At 42.1% G+C, this 23,372-nt stretch overlaps 3 protein-coding genes and 1 non-coding gene across 5 annotated transcripts in view; 1 reads left to right on the forward strand and 3 right to left on the reverse strand.

The window, feature by feature from the left end:
• Nucleotides 1–134: 134 nt before the first annotated feature.
• On the forward strand, nucleotides 135–4,701 carry acat2 (acetyl-CoA acetyltransferase 2). Its single transcript, XM_028605188.1, has 9 exons — nucleotides 135–367; nucleotides 1,233–1,367; nucleotides 1,564–1,745; nucleotides 2,648–2,765; nucleotides 2,853–2,996; nucleotides 3,086–3,208; nucleotides 3,357–3,511; nucleotides 3,606–3,716; nucleotides 3,857–4,701. Exons 1-9 carry the CDS (start codon nucleotides 319–321, stop codon nucleotides 4,025–4,027), a joined length of 1,188 nt encoding a protein of 395 aa, XP_028460989.1. The 5' UTR covers nucleotides 135–318; the 3' UTR covers nucleotides 4,028–4,701.
• Nucleotides 4,702–4,757: 56 nt separating this feature from the next.
• On the reverse strand, nucleotides 4,758–10,306 carry tcp1 (t-complex 1). The gene is made up of 12 exons (XM_028605187.1): nucleotides 10,111–10,306; nucleotides 9,320–9,405; nucleotides 9,084–9,212; nucleotides 8,576–8,673; nucleotides 8,335–8,445; nucleotides 8,029–8,210; nucleotides 7,549–7,675; nucleotides 7,117–7,292; nucleotides 6,823–6,946; nucleotides 5,993–6,185; nucleotides 5,630–5,793; nucleotides 4,758–5,173 (listed from the first exon to the last, which is right to left on the reverse strand). Exons 1-12 carry the CDS (start codon nucleotides 10,181–10,183, stop codon nucleotides 4,960–4,962), a joined length of 1,677 nt encoding a protein of 558 aa, XP_028460988.1. The 5' UTR covers nucleotides 10,184–10,306; the 3' UTR covers nucleotides 4,758–4,959.
• Nucleotides 9,730–9,867, reverse strand: LOC114573799 (small nucleolar RNA SNORA29). Its single transcript, XR_003694977.1, has one exon. It is a non-coding gene; the product is annotated as a small nucleolar RNA SNORA29 (small nucleolar RNA).
• An 867-nt stretch (nucleotides 10,307–11,173) lies between the features above and the next one.
• LOC114573210 (pleckstrin homology domain-containing family G member 1) overlaps nucleotides 11,174–23,372 on the reverse strand; it is a 46,044-nt gene continuing 33,845 nt past the window's right edge. For both annotated transcript variants that reach the window (XM_028605232.1, XM_028605231.1), the window contains exons 5-17: nucleotides 21,803–21,849; nucleotides 19,920–20,070; nucleotides 19,386–19,517; nucleotides 18,453–18,635; nucleotides 18,240–18,335; nucleotides 17,772–17,858; nucleotides 17,351–17,384; nucleotides 17,114–17,206; nucleotides 16,947–17,008; nucleotides 16,642–16,827; nucleotides 16,414–16,533; nucleotides 14,472–16,317; nucleotides 11,174–14,134 (exon numbers count right to left, since the gene is read on the reverse strand). In XM_028605232.1, coding sequence (XP_028461033.1) covers nucleotides 13,152–14,134; nucleotides 14,472–16,317; nucleotides 16,414–16,533; nucleotides 16,642–16,827; nucleotides 16,947–17,008; nucleotides 17,114–17,206; nucleotides 17,351–17,384; nucleotides 17,772–17,858; nucleotides 18,240–18,335; nucleotides 18,453–18,635; nucleotides 19,386–19,517; nucleotides 19,920–20,070; nucleotides 21,803–21,849 — 4,020 coding nt within the window. In that variant the 3' untranslated portion in view covers nucleotides 11,174–13,151. The remainder of the gene's footprint in view (nucleotides 14,135–14,471; nucleotides 16,318–16,413; nucleotides 16,534–16,641; nucleotides 16,828–16,946; nucleotides 17,009–17,113; nucleotides 17,207–17,350; nucleotides 17,385–17,771; nucleotides 17,859–18,239; nucleotides 18,336–18,452; nucleotides 18,636–19,385; nucleotides 19,518–19,919; nucleotides 20,071–21,802; nucleotides 21,850–23,372) is intronic.

Genomic DNA, 23,372 nt, shown 5'->3' on the forward strand with positions numbered 1-23,372 from the left:
ATAATATAATTTGAATATATAGTAAAGAGTTTTGGAAAAATACCTTTTTAAAAAAAACTTTAAATTAAAATTAATCCAGCCCATTATAATGAATGAACACCCCTCCAAAACACCTGGTGGCACTGTGGCGCATCTCCCCACCAGTTACACTTGCACATCTCCTACTGTGTAGCTCTGACAGGACCGGACAGACAGGACAGGACAGACAGGCGGCAGTGTCAACCTATGGTGTCAACAGAGCTCACGGTGCAGTGTGGACAGACAGCAGCAACACTTTGAAGCAAGCTTCTCTCCAACTTACACCAGCAGTTTATCAAAATGAACTCCGAGCCTGTTGTTATCGTCTCTGCTGCACGGACACCAATTGGTAAGCTTTAATATCCCTCTTATACGCGTTCGTTTAAAACAGTTTGCTAACATTGCTCGCAGTACGTTACACTGGCTCGTTGTCTCGGTGGTCAAATTAACGGTGATTTGAATTAATTATGAATGTAGCCATCATGTTTCTTTGTATGTAACGTTACTTGTAGTCACATGAGCTGATTTATCAAGTACGTTGTTTAATTTGGCAAAGTGGTTGATGTCATTCAATAAAATACGCCGAGTCTTGTCGAGCTCTGATTGGCTCGCTCATGTGTGGAGGGTTCTGTGACCATCGATTGGCTGGCTGGTCATAGTGCCACGGAGCACGAGCGTCCTACCATTGGTTATCTACAACATGTCCACATTGACATATGCATGTCCAGTGTGTCAGAGCTAGTTGGGCGTGTTTCCTCTCCAAAATGTGATGCATTTAATTTGACAAGACAAAAGACTGCGTAACCACTAAAGAAAAACAATTTATTAGCATGACAAAGGCAAGTTAAAACAGGTGTGTTTGAGCTGCTTTTTAATGGTGTCCACATATATACGTATAATATTGGTGACATGACATCTTTAAGTTACTTATTTTGTCCAACCAATGCTCCCAAGAAAAAAGTTTTTTTTGATCAGCTAACCGACTAATCGACTAATAATTTTAGCACTAAAACGGACACCAACAAAACAACCGCAGTTTGTCCCTAAAGATCTTCCATTGGATAGTGCCTTTGATTAGTTATTTGGGCTGTGTCAGCCTAAAAATATAGTGCAAGTCTCCTCTCCATATAAAATGAAGTGTTCCAGTGAGTCAACCCTCCACCCCGGATAATGTGCTCATCCTTCAATATTTTTTTCACTCTATTTTTACACAGGGTCCTTAAACGGTGCTCTGTCCACGGTGCCTCTGCCTGACCTGTGTTCAGTTGTGATCAAGGATGTTCTGAAGCGGGCCGGGGTGAAGCCAGAAGAGGTCTCTGAGGTTATCATGGGACACGTCCTAACAGCAGGTGAAAGCTCAGGAAATCGCTGAGATAAAAGTGTGGCAGAGGCCTCATATTCTGTTTCCCATTTCATATGTGTTGTGTTAACAGTTGTTTGGCAAGATACGGCTTCTCTTTCACAATATTTGCACTCACTCAACCATCAAACTCACCTTGTCTCATTGTTCGCCATTTACTTTTTTTTCCCCCTTCTGTCCTTAAGGTCATGGGCAGAACCCGGCACGTCAGGCCAGTGTTGGGGCAGGTATCCCCTACCCTGTCCCGGCCTGGAGCTGCCAGATGGTGTGTGGCTCTGGGCTGAAGGCTGTGTGTCTGGGAGCTCAGTCCATCCAGACTGGAGAGTCCACTGTGGTGGTGGCAGGGGGCATGGAGAGTATGAGCAGGGTATGTTATGACACAAGGAGTGTCAGAGGGGAATATGAAATTGCAATTAGATCAGATTGATAATAGATTGTGTGGGTATCTTCTTTAAAAGCCTATTATAAATTCATTGATCAGATAGTATATGATTATATATAAAGTATTACTTGCTTTTTTAATATTTGAGAAATATGGTCTTGTAGTAAACTGAATAATAAATTTGTAGAAAACATGTATATTACTCAAATTAATGTATAAAATATTTTCAGTATCACACTTTGGGTATCTAAATGGCTCTAGTATTAAACATTTTAAAAAGATAGCAACCCTAGAAGTAAATGATGTAGTTTGGTTAGTGCGTATGAACCCAACAAAATTAAGTCAACAGGCCTCATGCAAGAACCACTTGTACGAACGGCTCTGTTTTTAAGTGGCATGTAGGAGTGATTTAAGAGAATGTATAGCACTCACCAATTTTGTCATACTCCTAAGGGATTAACAAAATTCGCGAGTGGTGCAGATGTGATGTGTCATCAAAAAAAAATATATATATATATATATATATATATATATATATACACACACCCCTCATTTTATATCAGAACACTCACTCTAAATACGATTACTGACTCTGCTAAACAATATATATAACATACATAAGAATAAGGGTATAGGTGCAGTTTAGTGTCCTAAATTAGCCCCAACCCTAACACCTGTTAAACAGCACAGGTGGTTTAGCAGGTTCATAATTAAGGACTTTGTATGGGGAATTTGGGAAACTAAACTGCACATATACCCATAATAAGTTAATACAAACATTTTCTGGCATAAGGCCCAATGTTTTCCAGCAGTCAAGGGGTGAAAAGAGTGATATTTCCTCGATGATAAGACTGTATAAAACAGTTTGTTTCCTGGTCCCACCAAAGGCTCCTCACACGCTGCAGATGAGAGCAGGTGTGAAGATGGGCGATGCCTCCCTGCAGGACTCCATGGTGGCCGACGGCCTGACAGACGCCTTCCATGGCTACCACATGGGCATCACAGGTGTGCATGGCTGAGAATATGCATTGGCAAAAGCCTGATTGTCACACATCTTGAAGAGCATTAAATCTTGTCAATATATTTTATCAGCTGAGAATGTGGCAAAGCAGTGGGAAGTTAGTCGAGAGGAGCAGGACCTGTTTGCTGTCCAGTCCCAGAACAAAACAGAGGCTGCACAGAAATCTGGACATTTTGACCAAGAGATTGTCCCAGTCATGGTTCCATCCAGAAAAGGCGAGGAGTTGCTCACTGTTGAACTATCGAGAAATTGTCTTGTGTGTCCTTGGTGTGCATGCACTGTAACATTAGTCTGTTATCTTCAGGTCCAGTGGAGGTGAAGATGGACGAGTTTCCTCGCCACGGCAGCAACATGGAAAACATGTCCAAACTCAGACCCTGCTTCATTAAGAACAGCAGTGGCACAGTCACCCCTGGGAACTCCTCAGGTTCGAAAGTTGGTCAAACATAATTTTTTGACACAAACAATGTCACTGAGGTTTACTAACCAAACCGATGTCTGCCACTGCTGACAGTTATAGTGGCAGCTTTTTTTTTGTCTAAATGCATGTTAATCTATTTTTTTTGTAACTGTAGGTATTAATGATGGAGCAGCAGCAACTGTCCTAATGAGCCAATCAGAGGCTGTGAGACGTGGCCTAAAACCTATGGCCAGAATCGTATCGTGGGCTCAAGCTGGCCTTGACCCGTCTATCATGGGAACTGGACCAATCCCAGCCATCAGGAAAGCTGTGAGAAATCCGTAGCCCCAAAATGAACAAACAATTGCAAAATGCTTCTTTGTCTTTATTATTCTGTCATTCTTGTCTTGTTCTCCTTGGATAGGTTGAAAAAGCAGGCTGGCAGTTGGACCAAGTCGACTTATTTGAGATCAATGAAGCTTTTTCTGCCCAGTCTGTTGTTGTGGTTAAAGAGCTTGGCCTTAATGTAGACAAGGTAACTTTTGCAGCCCCGGCGTCACTAATAGTAAATCTGTTACAAGTTTCTCCAGTGTGTCCAGTAACGGCCCGATGTGTGTAAATTCCACATTTGAGTCGGAACAGCATGGCAACCTTTGTCCTTTTTGTCCTCCTCAGGTGAATGTGAATGGTGGTGCCATCTCTCTGGGTCATCCCATTGGTATGTCTGGCTGCAGAGTGCTGGTCACCTTGTTGCACACACTTCAGAGGACTGGAGGCCATAAGGGCGTGGCATCTCTCTGCATTGGAGGAGGGATGGGCATCGCCATGTGCGTGGAGAGGGTTTGAGAGGAAAACCTAATTCTGCTTCAGATTGAACTTTCATCTTTTTTTAAATCTTCAAGGGATACTTTAAATTGTTTACACTGTGGGACATGATATAAAATGATTTACCTCAGTTCTTATCTTGGATCTTATCCAATAGCTTCCCTTCTCACTGTGAACTTTAAATTAACCCTTCCTCAGGTAATAGCAGTGTAGCATGTGACTTAATGTTAAAGGATTTAAGATGTCTAGATAATGTAAATCTAGTGTATACTTACAGCTTAAACATGCTGGTATTAGATGTGCCAAGTAAGTGCCATGCTGCAGTTTGTAGTTGCTGTTAAGTAATCAATGAGGGGGACCTGTTTTTCAGTTACCTGTACAGAAAAAAGTGAAACAAACTGCAAATGCAAGGCTTTTAGTGCCTAGTATGGAAGACATGCTACCAACTCTATTGATAATTTGTAAATTGTGGTGTAATTTGATGGTTATAAGCACTCAGATTCCGATTGCCGTAAAAACAGAATTTTATTAACATTCCACTTTAGAGCTAACTGCAGCCCTCAAACAGTGCCATAACGTTAAGTACGCTAGCCTTCTCTAACCTTGTGCTTCCTGTACATAGCACGATGTCTGTGAAAAGTTTCCTGTAATCTCTGTTCTACATATCAATAAAGAATGCTAAGCCCTAGAGTCAACAACTTCTTTGAAACTAATTTATCAAAGCCTGCACAATAACCACAGCTAGCCAATCTGAATTAACAAATCAACAGTCATTTACAACCATTGGAGCTTTATTAAGTGTCCAAACACAAAAACACTTACAGTTCCTCTGGAAGCAAGGGAGTGGGAGAACAGTAAACAGGCAAAGTGCATGGCCTACACTAGAGCAACAGCCATGAAGCGCTCCTTACGCATAAATACAGATGAACATATCGGGACCGATGACAGCCTCTTTAACCCTCCAGAGAGCCTGACTGCACTGCATCTTGGTACGACTGTCCGCCCTCCTTTGGCTCTGGGAACAGTTTGATGAGGTCGTCGATACGAAGGATGGTGATCGCAGCCTCGGTGGCAAACTTGAGGCTCTTTGTCTTAACCATGGTGGGCTCGTACACGCCAGCCTGGCGGTTGTCTCTTGGCTTGCCGTTGACCAGGTCCAGACCAATCCTACAGGACAAAAACAGTGGTCAAATACTGAATGTCCCACATTACACAAGTTCACATAGCAGCTGAGAAAGTAAAAGACTTGTTTTTAAGTTAAGTAGGATCATCAAACTGTACAATCTCCTAAAATCCTGCATCTTTATTTTGCGGTGTTTTGCCTCAATTTTATAGTTTTCAAATTGGTAACAGCAGGTTGATGTTAGGGCTGCAATTAATTATTTTCATTAACAATTAATCTGCCGCTTTACTTCATTTATTGATTAGTTTGTCTATAAAATGCGCAGAAGTTGTTAAAAAATGTCAAACCCAAAGAGTTTCATTTTAATATGATACAACTTAAAGCAGTTAAGAACAGGAATACAAAAGTGAGCACCAACACAGACTAAATCCAGAGTGCCACTTCACTAAATTGCACCAGACATTACAGTTTCGTGACTGGTGCAGTAAGGAAAGACTCACCACTTGAGATTTTTGCGTTCAGGATTAACCTGAGCCTCATTGTGGAAGGCCCGAAGCTTGGCCACCAGATCTGTGGAGTCCTGCGCTGCATTTACAGCCAGCGTCTTGGGGATGACTAGGAGAGACCGAGCAAACTCAGCAATAGCCAGCTGCTCTCTGGAACCCTGAAGAAACAGATGATGAGCAACATCTTAGAATTGGAGAAACAGGCTTACAAACAAAACTACGTACACCAACATCTAATCATCTCTTGAAGAAAAAAAAAAAAAAACACGAGATACCCACAAGCTGCATGCTTGTCGAAACAAAGTTTTTTTTTTTTTTTTTTTTTTTTTTTTTTTACACACACAGGATATGGCTCACCATGCTGGTAGCATAATTCTCAAGATAGATCGACAGAGCTGCCTCCACAGCGCCACCTCCTGGCACTATAGACTTTGACTCCAGCACCCTCTTGACTACACAGAGAGCGTCATGCATTGAACGCTCCATCTCGTCACACATAAAGTCGTTGGCCCCGCGCAAAATGATGGATGCCGATGTGCGTGCTTTGGTACTGAGGGGATTCAAAAGGAGAAAAACAGAATCAGTACCGTTAACATGTGTCACACTGTAGAAAATGTATCTGTAGACAGACATATTAGGGAATACAGATCATGCAAACCCTTTTCATTGTCCAAGTTTATCCCAACTAGGGCTGGGCATCGTTCAAAAATTTCAATACCGGTACCACTTCGATACTGGTTCCTAAATGTTGCTCCCCCCCAATACCAATTACAACCCAAATCTTTTTATTTATTTTTCAGCTCCTACTACATGAGCCCCGTCTCTGTGTGTAATGTAGCGTTTCTCCTGCCTGCCTCTTAACGTGTGTTGTTAGACAGCCAATCAGCAGCATTATTAGATCTCGGTAGAAGCACGCTGCATGCTTAAGGGCTCACTGACGCTGATAAGATTTACTCCTTAGGTATTGAATGATGAGGCAATTTGGTCGGTGCCCAAAAAGTATTAAATTCGGTACCCAGCCCTAATCACAACTCTTGCCTACTACTATAGAAAAGGTACAGCTGAATGCACTGAAAGGTTGTGATCCCACAGTTGTACGGACATGACTATGAATCTGCATTGTGTTAGAAGTACTTTATAGTTAGTATGAAATAAAAAACATTGCTATATAGTGTTGCAGTTCTTACTTCTTGACAAGGATGAGTTCGTCGTCACAGATGCGCTCTTGCACAACTTCCTCCGCCTGGCCGAGCATAGTGGCCTCAAACGTCTCCTCTCCCTCCAGATTGGTCAGAGAAGGGCAGACGGTGGCTGAAGATGGACAAACACAACCCACGTCACCGTGATATTTATTATTAGTTTAAAAGCACTGAATATAAGGGCTTGACCAAGAAATTAAAACATGAACACAGATGTTTGGACCAGTAACACAAAAGCCAATCAAGTGAATCGGCACAAACATCTGCATACTTCCACCCTACCTCCGGTTGCCTTGGCAATGCGTTTAAGGTCCTTCTTAAGAACCCTTCTCACTGCCATGGCTCCAACATCCACGAAGTACTTAAGACACATGTCGTCAATGCCACCGGTGGTCAGGATAACGTTGGCACCTGATGCCAAAATCTTTTGGATCCTCTCCTTGGTAATATCAGATTCCCTGAAGCAACCAAATCCAATATCGATTCAGTTTCAGCACTTATATTTAGATACAATACAATATAAATACAAAATTGTCCAGCCCACAATACTTGTACAACAGCTTAGAGAGAAACTGCTGCCATATATCAGGCCTGATTATATTTTCTCCCACGCGTATCACTGTGTAAACTATTGATTCAGCATCACAGCAAATTTAAAATGGGAAAATTCTTAAGGATGCATTTTGACAGTGCAACGAGAAAAATAGTATGTACCTCTGTCTGATCTGGTCAAGCTTCTCTGGGTCATTGATGAGGACTTGGACTCCCATCTTCATCTTGGTCTTCTGCAGACTGAAGTCCAGGCAAGCAATCTTGGCGTTGACGATACGCTTTACCATTTCTTTAGAAAAAACACAAAACGGCAAGTTCAGAGGAAACACCTTGGAAGTCGACAGTATGAAGACAAAATAACGAAAACAAATTTTACTTTGGGCTATTACTCTGTCTGGCTAGAAAGGTTGTGATGCAGTTTACAAACTACTGCATCTATATTCCTTTCAAAGCCATTGTACTATCTCCCACGCGTATCACTGCTTACGCCATCAGGTGAGACATAGCAGCAAATTTAAATGGGAGTTTAATCTGCTGCAATGACAATGCATCAAGCATTACACAATGCTTTGAAGTAAATCGTTGCGTTCTACATTTTAAGTTTGGGAATTTAAAGCAACTCTCACTAATAACTAAACCTACCGTGTGATCCTACTGTGCAGTTCAGTGCATAGCCATTAACCAAGAAGCTCTCTTTCTGGCTGCGGCCATGGGCTTTCAGCACATTCACCGAGTTGATGGGATATTTGGCCACCCCCTTGCTGTCCACAAACTTCACAGCAATGACAGCATCCACCACCATGTTAGCAAAGAAATCACTATCACTGAAGGCTTGGGGGTTAAGGCAGATAGGGTTTATTCACTTAAACAATTACTCCCTGCCTGCAAACACCAGGAATAGAAAACAAGCAACAAAACATGTTATGCATAGTGCAGCAAAAAGGATACACGCCAATGATTTTGGAGGACATGGAGGTCTTGGCTGCATTAATTAGGCACTCTCTCCCCAGTTCATCTGTTGCGATAGTGAGATTCTCATTAATGTAGCGAACTGCTTCCCTGGAAAACGAAAAGGCAAGTTTGCATGTCAAAACATCTGGACAGATCTGAAGCACCCAGCGATAATCTGTGGCCATTCAGAAACCCTTCTGAAAAGAGTAAAGAGTAGTTCTCAATGTTGACATCTTACTTGCACGCCAGACGATATCCACTGATGACTGACGTGGGGTGAATCTTCTGCTTTACCAGCTCATCTGCACTCTTTAGCAATTCTGCGGCAAGAATTACCTAAAATAATGCCACATTATATACATAAGTAAAAACTGACATTGGCTTCATATACCAACTGAGAATAATTTGTAAGACCATGAAAAAAAAACAAAAAAAAACACTGGTAACATTGTACCATCGTTTCATTAGGGGTGGCAGGAATGAGGCTGCTCAACCCCTTCAGACACTGAAGGACAGTTTCTCTCTCCTGTTAGCATAGCCACACATCCGTATTAAAAAGGCAGATGCATGGTACTAAAACAGGACATAGTTAATTGTTTACAAACAAACTAAACTCAGTATTATGTGTACAACAAGAATTATGTTTACCAAGCACAGTGCATTCTCCCTGTGAGAGTATAAGGAGCATGTCGCAATCTACTCCTAAGCTCAGACACCATATTGGAGCAGCTGTTGGCCCTACTCACCACAGAAGTGGTCCCATCTCCGACCTCCTTGTCCTGCAGGTCAGCCAGTTCACACAAGACCTTGGCTGCTGGGTGCTCCACCTCCAGCAGCTTCAGGATGGTTGCTCCATCGTTGGTGATGGTCACGTCCTGTCACACAATAATATGAGAGACAGGTGAGCAACTCCGACCACAATGTTTCAAATCGGGTAAAAGTTCTAATAAAAGGAATACATATTGTTGAATGTGACACAGACCCCAATGTCGTCCACCAACATCTTGTCGAGGCCAACGGGTCCCAGGGAACTCTTGACGATGTTGGCGATGGATGACGCGGCCATGACTGCAAAGACAAGAATAAAGCTGCTACTAGCTAAAAGTACTAAATAATATACTAAGATATTCTCTATTTGCCAAGTACTGTTTTACACCTACAAGGAATGCATCTTCTGCATTTAACCCATCCTAACTAATTAGGAGCAGTGCGCAGCCCGGGTACCTATAGGCAGGAGATCCTAGCATGTAGCTAGGTCTTTATGGTGGGAGGAAACCCAGCACCCTGAGAACATGTCCCTGGACCGGGGATCGAACCTAGTACACAGCAGTGCTGTGCTAACCACAGCTAGCACATTATTTAACACGTCTGACTCGTATTAATACATCGGTCATTGACATATTCTGTCATTTTATTGAGTGGGGTTCACAGTAAACTAGCCACACCTTCAGACCATGACAGTGTTTCTCTATCCCATTAGCATAGCCGTCCATTCATGGTGATGCGAGTGGAAGGTACTGAAAAGGGATTACAACTTCATAACTAATGCTGTTGGCGTAAATTGCACATTGTGTACAAATATCAGACTTTGCAGAATGTCAGTAGAGAAGGCGCAGAGGCTTAAAGTCAACATAAAAGTTAGCTAGCATTAGCATTAGCCACACGTGTGGCGCTTGCAGTAAATGAAATCCCTTCTCCCGTCGATCATTCGTGGCGCACATAAAATACATCAAGCGTATATGAAATACCAAGTAAAAGAGCACCACAACTCACCATTTTGAGTACGAACAGATTCACCAGATGTCCTCTGGCCGAGCACATTTAACGGACCATCTAAAAGAGACATTTTGGACCACCACACAACCAAGAAGAAAGGAAGCTACGCAGTGCACTATGGGTAAACCGGCAATAAGCAGAATGGAGAAGGTTCGAGAAGAAAATCTTTCCCAACCCCCCCCGGAAATTACAGTATAAGGGCTTTTAATTATGTAAAGGATCTCAACTTTGAATCTGTAATTACATTTTAAATCAACAAGTTCCCTTATCAAATTAGAAAATAATGCTTTGTCACGTTATTTCCTATAAACTACATTTCCCAGCATGCCTCTTTTCTTCTTGGTTCTTGTTTATGTGTATTATATGTTATGGTGGGCTGCAAGCGCGCCCTCTGCTGTTGATTCTGATTATTATTGAAATGTATGGTGACAACATTGATGTTTTAATAGTGCACCTGTTGTGAAAGTATGAATTGTATTGTATTAAATTGTATGGGTTTTATTCATGCCCGGATATATTAGTCGAGCTATTTATTATCACATAGAAGTGTAAGGAACAAGAAATTGTAGTACAGAATGTATGTTTGAGATAAGATAAGATACAAATGCACAAATACAAATATGAATGAATAATTTAGAAACTGTGTCATAGTCTGCCCACCAGAGTATTGACGAGATTAGTTTTCAGCCGTGAAGCGTCCTCAGAAATATCTCTAGGTCACATTTTTTTGAAAAACAAACCCTTTAATTAATTAATAAAATTATGCAAAATGTGTTAAACTCTCAAATTTAAATATTGGCATTGGCCTCAAAAATCTATTATTGGTTGGGCTATACTCCTTATCATTGAGGACATATCTGATTTTGTCTTTTTTGGACAATAATTGTGATGGGGGCATAACTTCTTAATTTCTTTCGATAGCTACCAAAATGTAATAACCAATAAGTCACCAAGCATCATGTTGAAAATTATGGGAGTGTGATAATATCCATATATGCTGCATTCTATAATAAACTGATATATTTATATTTATTCAACGATAATCACAAAAACACAGAGATGAGTTTAATTTGAATTTAATACCTCCAATACATTGTTTTGCAATGACAACTAGGCAGTTAAAAAAATACATTACACTTAACTTAAACATTAAAGCATTAAAGCATACCTATGGCATACAAGAATAACTTTCCTAAAATGTACATCTTTACAAAGTGTTTACAAATGAAAAGTAAAAAAAGACAGAAAAGTGCAAAAAAAAAGTCAACGAAGACAAACGATCCCCACCAGTGAAACATAGGATAAAATGTACAATGAAAAAACACATACTTCATATTCCTAACTTGTTTTTTAAGCCGTTTCCTGATATGAACATTAGGTCATGATATTGTGCTTTTAAACTTTTCACGTGTTGTTTTGATTTGGAACTTGTGTTTAAGCAGTGCGTGAGAGAAAACCTACTACTGAAAATATTCACAGTATTTAATTCAAATTTTGTCTGTGTCCCTTAATCTGAATAAAACCACCTTTTAATAAATACTTTATTTTACAACTTGTCTGTAGCTAATGGTGATAAGGACCAAAATAACAGGGAGGTTTTCAAATAAATAGGACAACTTTAGTGATTTTGTGTGTGGTAAATACCAGATTTGCTTCTAGGGGAGAGAAAACAATTGTGTTGTATGAATCTTATTAAAGTGATTAACAACTTTGTTATGACTTTCTTTCCGTGACTGTGGATGCAATCAGTAGTGTGACAGTTGGGAGTGTCCCATAACGTAAACAAAGTAAACAGACTATCATTTGAAATAAAAAAAAATGCACCAAATACAGTACTGTAGTCTTTTAACTATCTCTCCTTAATGTTCTCCTTCGTGGTCCCTCTTAAAAACACAGGTTAAAATTAGTATGATTAAAAAAAAAAAAATCATCCACTTGTTGAGATGCACATTACACTTTACGTGATGGATGCCCATAGACCATAACATGTAAAAACAACTCTGATTTACTCACAGATTCAAAATAAATACGAAGCCCTCCGATTTCTTACAGATTATCTAAAATATCAGCATTTTCTCTTAATTTTAAAGCGTGATACCTTTTGTTTGAGGACAAAGGTGGCAGGTAGAGTGAAATATAATAACTTCAAATAGACTTACAGGTCTAAGTCTAGTTATACTTAAACTATTGGATCTTAGCCGACATGTTTTCTTTAGAGCTGCAACCTTTTTGTTACAATTATTTCTATAAAAAAAAAAAATCTAGCATGTGTAGCAAATCTGAAGATCACAAATTTGAACTGCAAATTTGAAAAAGTTGCTTGTTCAAAGCAGTTTGAGAGTGTAAGCACAATTAAAAACACTAGCCATCACTGTGGTTAACCGCTCCTACACAGGTTAAGATTAATTAGTGCTAAAATGCAGTTAAAATAACCTTAACAGCAAATTTAAAAAAAAGAACTTGGAGAGTCAAGATCCGCCAAAGATCATAAGAATTTTGATGCTTGTACCTCAGTACCGCACAGACAAGATTTTATTTCTTACAATTGGTAATCCTGAACTACAGTAACTGTACAACAGTTTATTGGCACTAAGTCCTCCAGCAGAACCAATTCATATGACTCCAATTGTCTCTACAAGGCTTACAAGTAAAGCAATAAAAGAGTTTGAATTCCTTTGAATATTAAAACCCATTCAGCGACTGAGAACATTTTTGCTTTGACTACTTGCTGACGTTTCACAACCAGATTTATTTGAAACATACACAAGAAGACAGTTTGAACCTGGAAGTGCTAAAGCAGCTCACATGCAGGCTTTGCTATTAATATTAACCTATCATGGATTTTACACTGAAGCACTGTAAGAGAGAGTTTCACATAAGTTGTTACAAATATGGTCCTGATCTATGTTGAGAAATGTGTTATGTTTGTGGACTATGATGTTGAATGATGGAGGGCATTCAAGGCAAAGCAGCAGTGTCCCTTTTGTTGCTATAAGCTGTATGTTTACATATATTTGGCTTTTATTTGTCATATAGACTCAGGCGAAGCTACTGGAGCTCAGACACTGAAACTTCTCCCTCAAAGACTGGACGATTTTGGGTTGGCTCTGCTGCGGCTCGCTCCACAGGTACTTCTCCAGATGCTCGCAGTCCAGAGACCTCAGCGGGTTGCAGGAGTGTGCCGGTGTGCATGGCAGACTCTGGGAGTGGACAAGACCCAGATTCTGATTGGAAAGGACTGCCGTGCTGCCGTTCCGCCGTGCCAACCTGTCCTGCTCCTGTTCACTCTCGTCCTCCGAGCGGATCTCTACATAGTCATCATCATCTTCCCCATCATCCTTAAAATTAGCCAGGTAGTTCTGGGTGGCGTTGAGTATGCTCAGTGCAGAAGCCCGGTTCAGGACCACCACTTGTTGACCGTCGTGTAAAGTGAGGTCTGAGTGTCCCTGGGTAGAGCGCTCTGGGAGGCTACTCTGCCGACCAGCGCGACCCAGACTGGGGCCGCGGAGTCTGTCTGTGGGTCTGTTACATTTGAGTCCAGACTGGTTCTTCTGCTGCTGCTGGCTGCCTAGAGAGCTGAGTGACTGACAGTGACTGGATGGGGAAGACTTTGAGGAGGAGGGCGAAGATGGAGCATTAAAGGAAGGATGTCTGTTAATGGAACTGTACACATGCTCCTCTTTTTCGCTTGGCGCTGACATGCACGAGCTCCATCTCTGGGATGGTGGGGTGGTTGGAGAGGGAGGGGAGGTCTTGAGAGAAGGGATGGAGCAGGCGGATGTAAGTCTGCGCTGCGGGGTAGAAGAAGCCCAGGCATCGCCCAACTCGCTGGATGCGGAGACGAAGCTGGCCAGCTCTCCGTTGCTGTAAGTGGAGTGGAGCCAGTCCTCCTCCAGGGAGGTCTCAGGCATGGACGGAGAAGACGGCAGCCCTGGATGGGCGTGATGTGGGCCAGCAGGACCGGGAGGATCCTTAAACATTACCTGGTCATAGAGCTGGGAGTACTCTGCTATCCTTGCACCTGAAGAGAGAGCACAGAGCATGTAAAGAAGGTGTGAGTAGGTTATGTTTGTATTTTTATAATATAAAATTTGCACAAGCCTAAAATCAACAAATGATGGTGTATGATTGTCTAATCGTAAGACGTGATGTAAAGCTTTATATGACATTACAAAAGGAAAGGAGGAAATAGAGAGCACTTTAATCAGATTGGTACTGAGTATTGGCAGATGCCCAGAGTTTCGGTATGGGGAAAGAGGGTCAGGTTTTAGGGTTAGCCAGATTAGTGCATTCTTAGTCGCAACAATCGACAATACTATAGAAACGATTGTTCCAAGAGCTAAATGTTTTTTGGTTACCTATGGCAGTGCCCCCTTGTTTCTTTTCTTCCAAGATGGCTGCCAGGTCTTTCTGCTTCTTCTCAGCTCTGGTCCGAGTACAAGCGTCTCCAGGGTCCATGCTCCTCATGCGCAACAGCTGGTTGGCTTTCTTGATCTTCTGGCTGTACTGCCGTGCCATCAGGAACACCCGGTTCTTTGATTTTTCCAGTTCAATGTCCACAGACTCACCCAGCAGGAGAGATGAGGAGGCCAGGGGGGAGTCCAGACCTGCCAACTCCCCTGGAAACAAGCTATGAAGGTCCTTGAGGGGAATATCCTTTTGAGGGGTACTTCGTTGAGGAAGCTCCACCAGGTCGTCATCCTCTAGGCGGAAGCTGCCGCTGCTGAGGCGAGCCAGTCTGTTACGGATGCTCTTTACTGTGCCTGGGAGGGGCTCTGGGGTGACAGGAAGGGGGCGTGACGCAGGAGCAGGGCTGTGGTTTTCTTCTGCATTGGTGCCTTCACTTTGAAGATCAGGGAGGTTGATGACTGGGATGGTGAATGACGGTGTGGAGGTGACAGTTGGGGGTTTAGACTGATGCGCTGGGGTACTCTTGGTTGGAGGGCTAGCAGCTTGAGGACTAATTACAACAGAGCTCTTTGTAGGGCTGTTTTTGACTGAGGATGCCTTCTTAGGCGACTCACTGGCACTAACAGGGAAGGCAGCAGGGAGTCGATCAGCTTTCTTCTCATTGATCTTGATGTAGTTTTCCAGATCGTTCCAGATCTCATCGACTTGCTCTGACATCTTATCCCCTTTCTGTGAGCGCTGCGAGAAAGTCTCAGAGGCAGACGAGGAGGAATAATCTGGCTCAAAGGAACATGGGACAGGATGAGAGGTGTCTGGTTCCTCATCCTCTCCAAAGTGGAGGCTTTCCTCGGACACGAAGACCCCAAGGCTTTCAGTAAGGTCTTGTTCAGAGGCCGGCAGACTGTCCCTCTTTTGTTGTAGTTGTTTGCATTCATTCATTCCTTTAAGTTCTGTTGATGGGGGCTCCCTGAAACAGATGGTGTCATAGATGCTCTCCTCCACTATCTTGAGCTCACATGTCCCAGATGGCCTCTCCTCCTGTGTGGAGGGCTGATTGCTATCCAAGGAACTGTCTGGTTCAATCATAGGATCTGTGACCACAGCAGCCTCTGGAGCATTTAGTACCCTTGCTGCCTGGCCCTGGGAACCCTGTGCATCTGTAGATGTTTCTCTCTGTGACTCCTCTGGGTCTCTTCTAACCAGGCCCATGCTCTTAAGGTCCTCATAGCTGATGTTGTCATACACATTTTCAATATCGTCTATCGTCAGCTGCTCAGCTGAGGATGATCCAGATAGGTCATTGCTGGAGGATTCAGTGTGGATCACTTCTAAGTTGCTGTGACCGGCCGGGTCATCATCAGGACTCTGTTGAGCCTCTGTAGCCTTCTCCCCTGCGCTGCTCGCCCTCCGCAGGACTCTACTCCCATTGGGTGGAGGGTCAATCTGCACAGTGGGCACCTGTTCAACGTGCCAGCTGCAGGGTCGAGCTGTCTTGGGCGACGAGGTGGCCTCTGACCTCTGCGAGGGTACCTCTGGTTCTGGTGCGCTCTGCTCTGTTGGGACAAACATCTGGTAGATGTCCTCGTCCTCGTCATCAGGCTGCATGGTTCGCTGGCGGGTGGGGAACATGGCCCTGCGAGCACGGTGGTCTGCCCAGATGTTCCTCACAGAATGGTCACTTTCTGTGACTATTACAGAGGGGATGGGGGTGTCTGGAGGCTCCTCCGTCACTCTAGGTGTCCTGAGAAGGGGTGGGTGGCGACTTCCTTCCCTTACTAGGGTTTCTCTGGCTCTCTGTGGAAAAGGAAAGCAGAAGTTGTTGTTTTACACGTAGTTGAGGCAGTCAACATCAAGTAGATTAAATTACCAAGGTGTATTTGTGATTAATACCTGTAGGTCAGAAGTGCTCATGTTGAAGGACTTCCATTGTTCTATACTGTCGACCGATGCCTGAGGGTTCAGCCTCTTTCTACTGCCTTTGCCAGGGACTCGCAGCCGCTTTCCACCTCCCTGAATGCAGAGTTTTCAGCATTAACAACGTGTTTGAAGGACTAGAGATGAAAGTGGAATCATACGTATATGTAATGAACATTACTTGTTGGGCAGCTTTAAACTCACCAGGCCACTGTCATCTTCATCATCAGCATCTTGCTGATGTGGCTCCTCTTCTCGATCACTGTGGTCATAGTGATCGCCGGGGTCCAGGGACTCCTGTGACTGGTTGATGAGGCTGCGGCTGCGACCGATGGTGCCCAAAGCCAGCTGGGACATTGGCGAGAGCAGGGTGGCACCCAGACTTATTCGCTGGAGAGAAGAACATTTTTTCAATGTTTAAATTTTTTTGGATTAACCAACCTCAGTGGGAGTGTGTGTACTCATGCTTCTCAACCGAAAACTGTTTATCATCTCTGGCTATCACTTACCTTTTCACCATCTGTGTTGGCAGCATTCTGCTTGGCATTCTTCAACAATTTGGATAGAGGTTCTGGAAAGTCAAACGTTATAAGTCAAAAATTATTGATTAATTCTTAAAGTTTAGCCTTGCAATGTGTGTAATTGTTAAATACAGTACATTTCTTTAATTTCGTACCTTTCCTGCGTCCTCTACGAGGGGTTAGACCCTCCTTGGTCTGAGAGGAATCCTTCTTGTCTCCATCAGGGCTGTAATGAAACCCGGGATGATCTGGAGAAGTGACAGAAAAGATGTGAAAAACATGATGATTAAATGCAATAAATATGGCTAAAGCTGTGGCAGAAGAACATAAAATTAAAAAAATATTGTAAAACATGGCTTTGTTAAATTATAAATATATAAATTGGCACTTACGCATCGCATCCATCTCCAAAATTGCTTGCTTAGCCTAGAATTCAGATAAAACAATGAGGGTGAGTTCAAGGTTGGATAATGGATGAGCATAAACTTTGACACTAGGTGGAGCCACATTACAAACAAGTGTGCTCAAGTTTGACACTTAACAAGTATGCCTTTATGTAATCACAGTGAACTTTCTCAATGACCTTCACCCCTGCAGAGGAATTGTCAGTTTCCACTTGCACATGGCCAAATGCAGTGAAGAGACAGAAAAGTGATTGTGGTTGAATGAAAATAAATGAGAGGAAGATCATCAGCGCACATTAAAGGGAAGTGAGGAGAAAAAGCAAGGGGAAAGAAAGATGGAGATGAAGGAGTCTGTGTTTACGCCATCAGTGAACAGAGAGGGAGCTGTAAGGAGACAAGCTGCTCTTACCTTGGCAGGGATTTTGGCCGGATGGTTTTCAAGTATGAGTCTCTTGAGGTGTAAGATCCACATGCGCTTGTCAGGCTGTGATTTGGCCTGGGGGCAGAGTGCAAAACATCAGAGAGAAGATAATATCAGACATGCCCTTTAAAAGGCAGCTTAGAGGGTTGGGATAAACCCTTAAACATTTGCAACATGGCTTTCTTACGTCATACAGATTATCTTCCATTTTTTAGTGCTTGTCCAAAAAACAGTGGTTGGGTAACAACAATGGCTGCCATTAGCCTCTAAACACTCAACATGTCTGAGCAACTCAGTGAGGTGAGCTTTGACACCTGCACAATAACCTTAACACTTTCTGACTGAACTCTTGCTCAATGCTGCTGGTAGCTGCACAGTTCAAACAAAAACATGTAATTACGTTCACACTTTTGACTTTAGTGATGATGTGCGCTCTCTTCTGCAATGTTGCTATACCTGCACCGTGTGCTGAAGTTTGGGATTCTTGTAGTGAAAAACACTAAAACTCAGTGGTTCTTTAGGAATAACTTCCACCAGCATCAGGTTACAGCACTGCAGAAAAGACAGGTATGGAAGGAAGACGTGTTAAAAATATAGTTACTGAGCAGAAACGTTTGTATATTTTTGTGTCTCTTTGGGAAATGTCATGCTTCTAGTAGCATAACTGACCAGTATGTGAGCCTTGTATGTGAAGGTTTCTTCTCGTTTCTTGGTAATTAGCAGAAGTTTGTCAAACAGGAAGAGAGTTCTTTCGTTTTTGGCCCGCTGCAGACGAAACGTTCCTTCGAGAACCAACTCTCCGTAGCCGATCAGATCAGGGCCCTTCCAGTTGGTCAGCAGGCTCTGGATTTCCTGCAGAAAGCACAGAAATACAGAGAATGAGGAGAGTCATAGGATTTTATTTAAAAAGCTGTTGCAAAAAAATAACATCTGACCTGCTACTACACAAAAAATAAAGCTGAGCTGATGTGGTTTAACAAAACTAAAATGATGGATGGAAAAATAGTGAGCTGGGGTGTTGTGCATGATAAAAAAACAGAAATGCATACAGGTAAGCAAAAAAAACAAAAAACAGATAATATAGAGAACAAAACAACAAAAACTGAACATTTCTATCAAGGCAATCCTTTCTCCAGATTAGTGAACACTTCCACACACATTCCTGAATTCTGCATTCATCTGACCCTTCTGGCTCCCGGCTGATAAAAGAAACAAGCTTCCCTTTTATGTGCCCTCCTTATGCAAGGCCATCATTAGCCCAGTGGAAAACACAGCGACTTGCGTAAGACGTGGGGAGGATCAGAGCCTTGGCTGATTCAAAGCTAGACTTCACATAACTGTTCTGCAGAACAATAAAAGAATTGGCTTCTTGAAAAGGCTTGAAGCTACCACGTCCCGTTTTAGTTATAGGAATAATGAGAGACGTGAAAAGTGTGCAGGATCAGTCATTGAGGAGAGCATAAGCTCAACATTTATTTTTATATAACATGGATTCAGGAGAGTTTCTAAGCAAGTGGGACCTGTTTGTAGACTGACAGTCCCAAAATTTAAATATTTTGCATCAAGCATCTTTCTGAATTTGTGCTTTTGTGCTTGTTGTACCTGCAACCTAACGGCGTGCTCGTGTTTCCTCTTCATGTCGTTGATGTGCCAGGCCACTCTCTGCATGGTGTCTATGGCTTCCTGCACAACCTCGTAGGTCTCTGTGTCCTTCTCCATGTGGTTGGCTATCTCCTGCATGGACGACACACAAAACACTGGGAGTCAGCACATGCACATATTGTATATGCACATGCACAGGGGTGCACTCATATAGGCCTCTGTGTGTGTTCCTGCACATAAACACACACGTATACATGCACTCTAATGCAAGCAAATACAGGGCATACAAACACAGGAACATACATACTAAGCACCATATGTCTGAACATTTGGCTTCTCCTATGGAGATTATCACTGGGAGCTGAGTCAGTGATGCTGTTATTCAACCGTACACATCCATTTGTATTGGTATAGCAAAAGAACATTAGTGTGTCCTATACACTTACAAAGATGTGCCTGTACTCGCATTTCTGTGGGTAAAGATTAATTGTTTGCGTGTAAGTGTGTTTTTGAGCGAGACAGATACAGACGTACGTGCAGCAGTAGGTGGTACTTGAGGATCCTCTGCACTGGCTTGAGTAGGTAGGAGCCCAGGGGCAAGGAGTGCCTCAGAGATTCCTGGCGCTCGCGAATAAACTTGGCCAACGCCTTGTTCCTCATGCACTCTGTTAGCACAGCCACCGACCTGTGGAGACAAAACACAGCGAATAAGATATCAGGGAAGAGTGGTAAACCGTAATTTGACAGTGATGAAGAGTTGTAATGTATGTCCTGACAGATAATACTGAAGAAAAGGAAAAAACCGAAAGAGATTTAAGCACGGTGTGTGAAGATTGAAGATCTCCATCCGTATATATATCTGCCTTTTTGCTGAAATTAATATCACATTTTGTTTTTGTTTATGATACAAATATGACAAATGAATGCAAAATAATACATTATCACAGTCCATGTCTATACAGCCTATATTTCAAAGGTAAAATCACATGAGGAATTTAAATTAAAAGATAGGTTCACATTTTTTCACCTGCCTTAAAACAATACTCACATTTACTCACAGATATTACATCAGACACACACGTGCAAAAAAATAAATACAACATTTTTGAATTACAGTTTGCATGCAATTTAGTTTTTATGCCACTGAAGGTCAATACAGTAAATGGTGATAGTAAAATATTGTTCAGTCCTATTTTAGCCTCAGATCACAATCTCAAATGACATTTTATTTTTTTCCCAGACAGCATGAATTGACCTGCATTTACTGGTTACTGAAGCTAGTTTGCTGTGTAACCTACTGGGGAAGAAAGAGCCTTTTTAACAAACGAAAGAAGGCTGTGTGTGTGTGTGTGTGTGTGTGTGTGTGTGTGTGTGTGTGTGTGTGTGTGTGTGTGTGTGTGTGTGTGCGCGCATGCACATGTATGTCTGCATGTCTAAATTCCAGTGAAGCTCCACACAGGCCTCACATTGTTCTGGAGGAAACCCGACCTTAGAGCGCACCATGACCATAATACATCTGCAGTGTGTGTGTGTGTGTGTGTGTGTGTGTGTGTGTGTGTGTGTGTGTGTGTGTGTGTTTGTGTTGTGTCTCGTGCGTGTGTGTGTGTGTGTGTGTGTGTGTGTGACCTTGGTTGGGGTCACCAGCTGTGGTGTGGATGTGGGAGAAGGTCTATGTCAAACAGCTGACAATAGCCCCTTCACACACACACTGTCACACACACACACACACACACACACACACACACACACACACACACACACACACACACACACAGACACACACACACACACACACACACACACACACACACAAATCAGCATTCAATTAGTCATCATTAGCTTGTAAATAGTTTCTTCCCCATGTGCCTTTCTTATCATGCAACGTGAAAGAAAAATGGTAGCCAGAGGAGCAGGTGTGTCGGTAGGTGCAGTGTAACTTGGCATGAAGAATAGCCTCACGTTTCACACACAATATACACACTGACACAAAAATCTCCACATTATTCCTCCCATAGGACCCCACTCACACAAAGCTTACTAAAACATTAACAGCGTTAGATATGATAAGGTGACAACTATAATGCCCCATCTGTCAGTATGAGCTGTAACTCTGTCAATAGGCAGCTAATAAAAGAATGGAAGAAAAAAAAGGAGGGAGGGAGGTAGAGAGACCCTGAGGCATAACTGAAGGTAGACACTTTGACTCCTGCTGAGGTGACTTCTATGGAGCGTGTCAGTTTGTCAGGAAGGGGAAAAGGGTAATGCATTGATCGACATTCACAATGGAGCTACATGAGACGCTGGGAAGACGGTATGCAGAGGTGAGATCAAGATAGGATGACATCAAGAAGATGAGTTTTGTACAGTAGGTGGTTGATAAGCAGACACAAACACACACACTTTGGATGCTGTCTTACCGTGGGTAGTTGGTGCAGTACTGAGTATAAATGTGGAATTCTTCACTCTGTAAAAAACACCAAGGACAAATTAATTGATGCATTTAAGTGACAGGACACAAGACTAACTCAAGAGTCAAGAGAAGATGATGTCATGTAATGTTAAGCTCACAGTCACAATGCTAGCAGGTACAATGTTTGTCATGTTCACCATCATAAGAAAGCATTTCTGATAGCATTTTAATGAGATTTTTGGCTCAACATAATTAAAGCATAACACTAATCAAAGGCCTATGAAGCATGTTTGCAATTTTTTGGTGTTGCACTTCAAGTCGAACAACCTGCCTCAGATTTGTAAAGTCAGTATCCTTTTTTAAATTGTTACAAAACAAAGTATTTTTTATCATAAGATAAAAAAAAAATAAAAAAAAAACCTTTACTTTATTTGGGTCATTTGTTTGCATGTGTGTATTTATGAGTGTGTGCAAGTTGTATATGTAGTACATGAATGTATGAATTGATCAAATGTGTTTATGGTTTATATTGTCGTGTGTGTTGACTGTATGTGTATTTTTTTTTCTTTAAAAAGAACTTTCTAACTTTGGTTTTGATAAGTGCTATATGAATACATTATAATTATTATTGCTGACCGTGCAACAGGTTCTAGACTGCCATTGGTTTCCATTAATTTCTTACCCTATGGTAAGAAATTCTATCAGCAGACTCACAACTGATTACATCCCAGTGAACATCAGGTCTACATTTAGTTTTTGTCAGTGTTACACTATTGTTCCCCTGTAACACAGTTTAATTAATTGGAAAAGTCTTCTCTTTTTCCTCATTTATGGAGACTTGCTGTTCACAAAGCTGTAATACACAACCAAAGCAAGAGTCTGCTAATAAATCATATGAAAATGATTTGAACATAACGGATGCCTGGAACAAGAAAATTTGATTTAAATATCTGAAACACAGCAGCACCGTTTGCAAAATGATTGATGATTGATGATGAATGAGTTGTAATCTAAAGTGCCTTTTAATAAATGGACTCAAACATAGAAAACCACTGGTACTGAACGATGCTTTAAAGGTTAAGATTTATCGTTCTTTCTGCCTCACTGGTTCTATTGCATCTGCAGTAGACCGGTGCAGTTTTCATGACTGGCCCGGTTATATCATGTTTACAGCTCTACATGCTCGAAGCTCACAGACAAGGCATCCTCTCTCCTCCATAAATTGCTACTAATTGAAAGTCAACCGTGTAGCTTATGATTAGCCTGCGTCCTTTTAGGCTCTGTTTATCCCAATGCCCCTGAGTGCTCAGATTATATATCCCCTCATACTTCATTGCCACCCCTTTAATTGAGGCTTTTCCCACCTTGCATGCCTCTCTGAACATCAAAGACATCAGAGACAGCATTGCTTATCAGAGCTTGAATGAACCTCTTTCTCTCTGCTCCCAGAAATCTTCTCGTTCACCCTTTCTACTGATCTCCATTTCATTTTCCATGTCATCTATTTATCGATCTTCAATGGATATTTCCCTCTCTTTAATAATCTTACATTCCTCCTCCTTTCTGTTCATCTCTCC

This window comes from Perca flavescens, chromosome 18, assembly GCF_004354835.1.
Source record: "Perca flavescens isolate YP-PL-M2 chromosome 18, PFLA_1.0, whole genome shotgun sequence".
Lineage (NCBI taxonomy): Eukaryota > Metazoa > Chordata > Actinopteri > Perciformes > Percidae > Perca > Perca flavescens.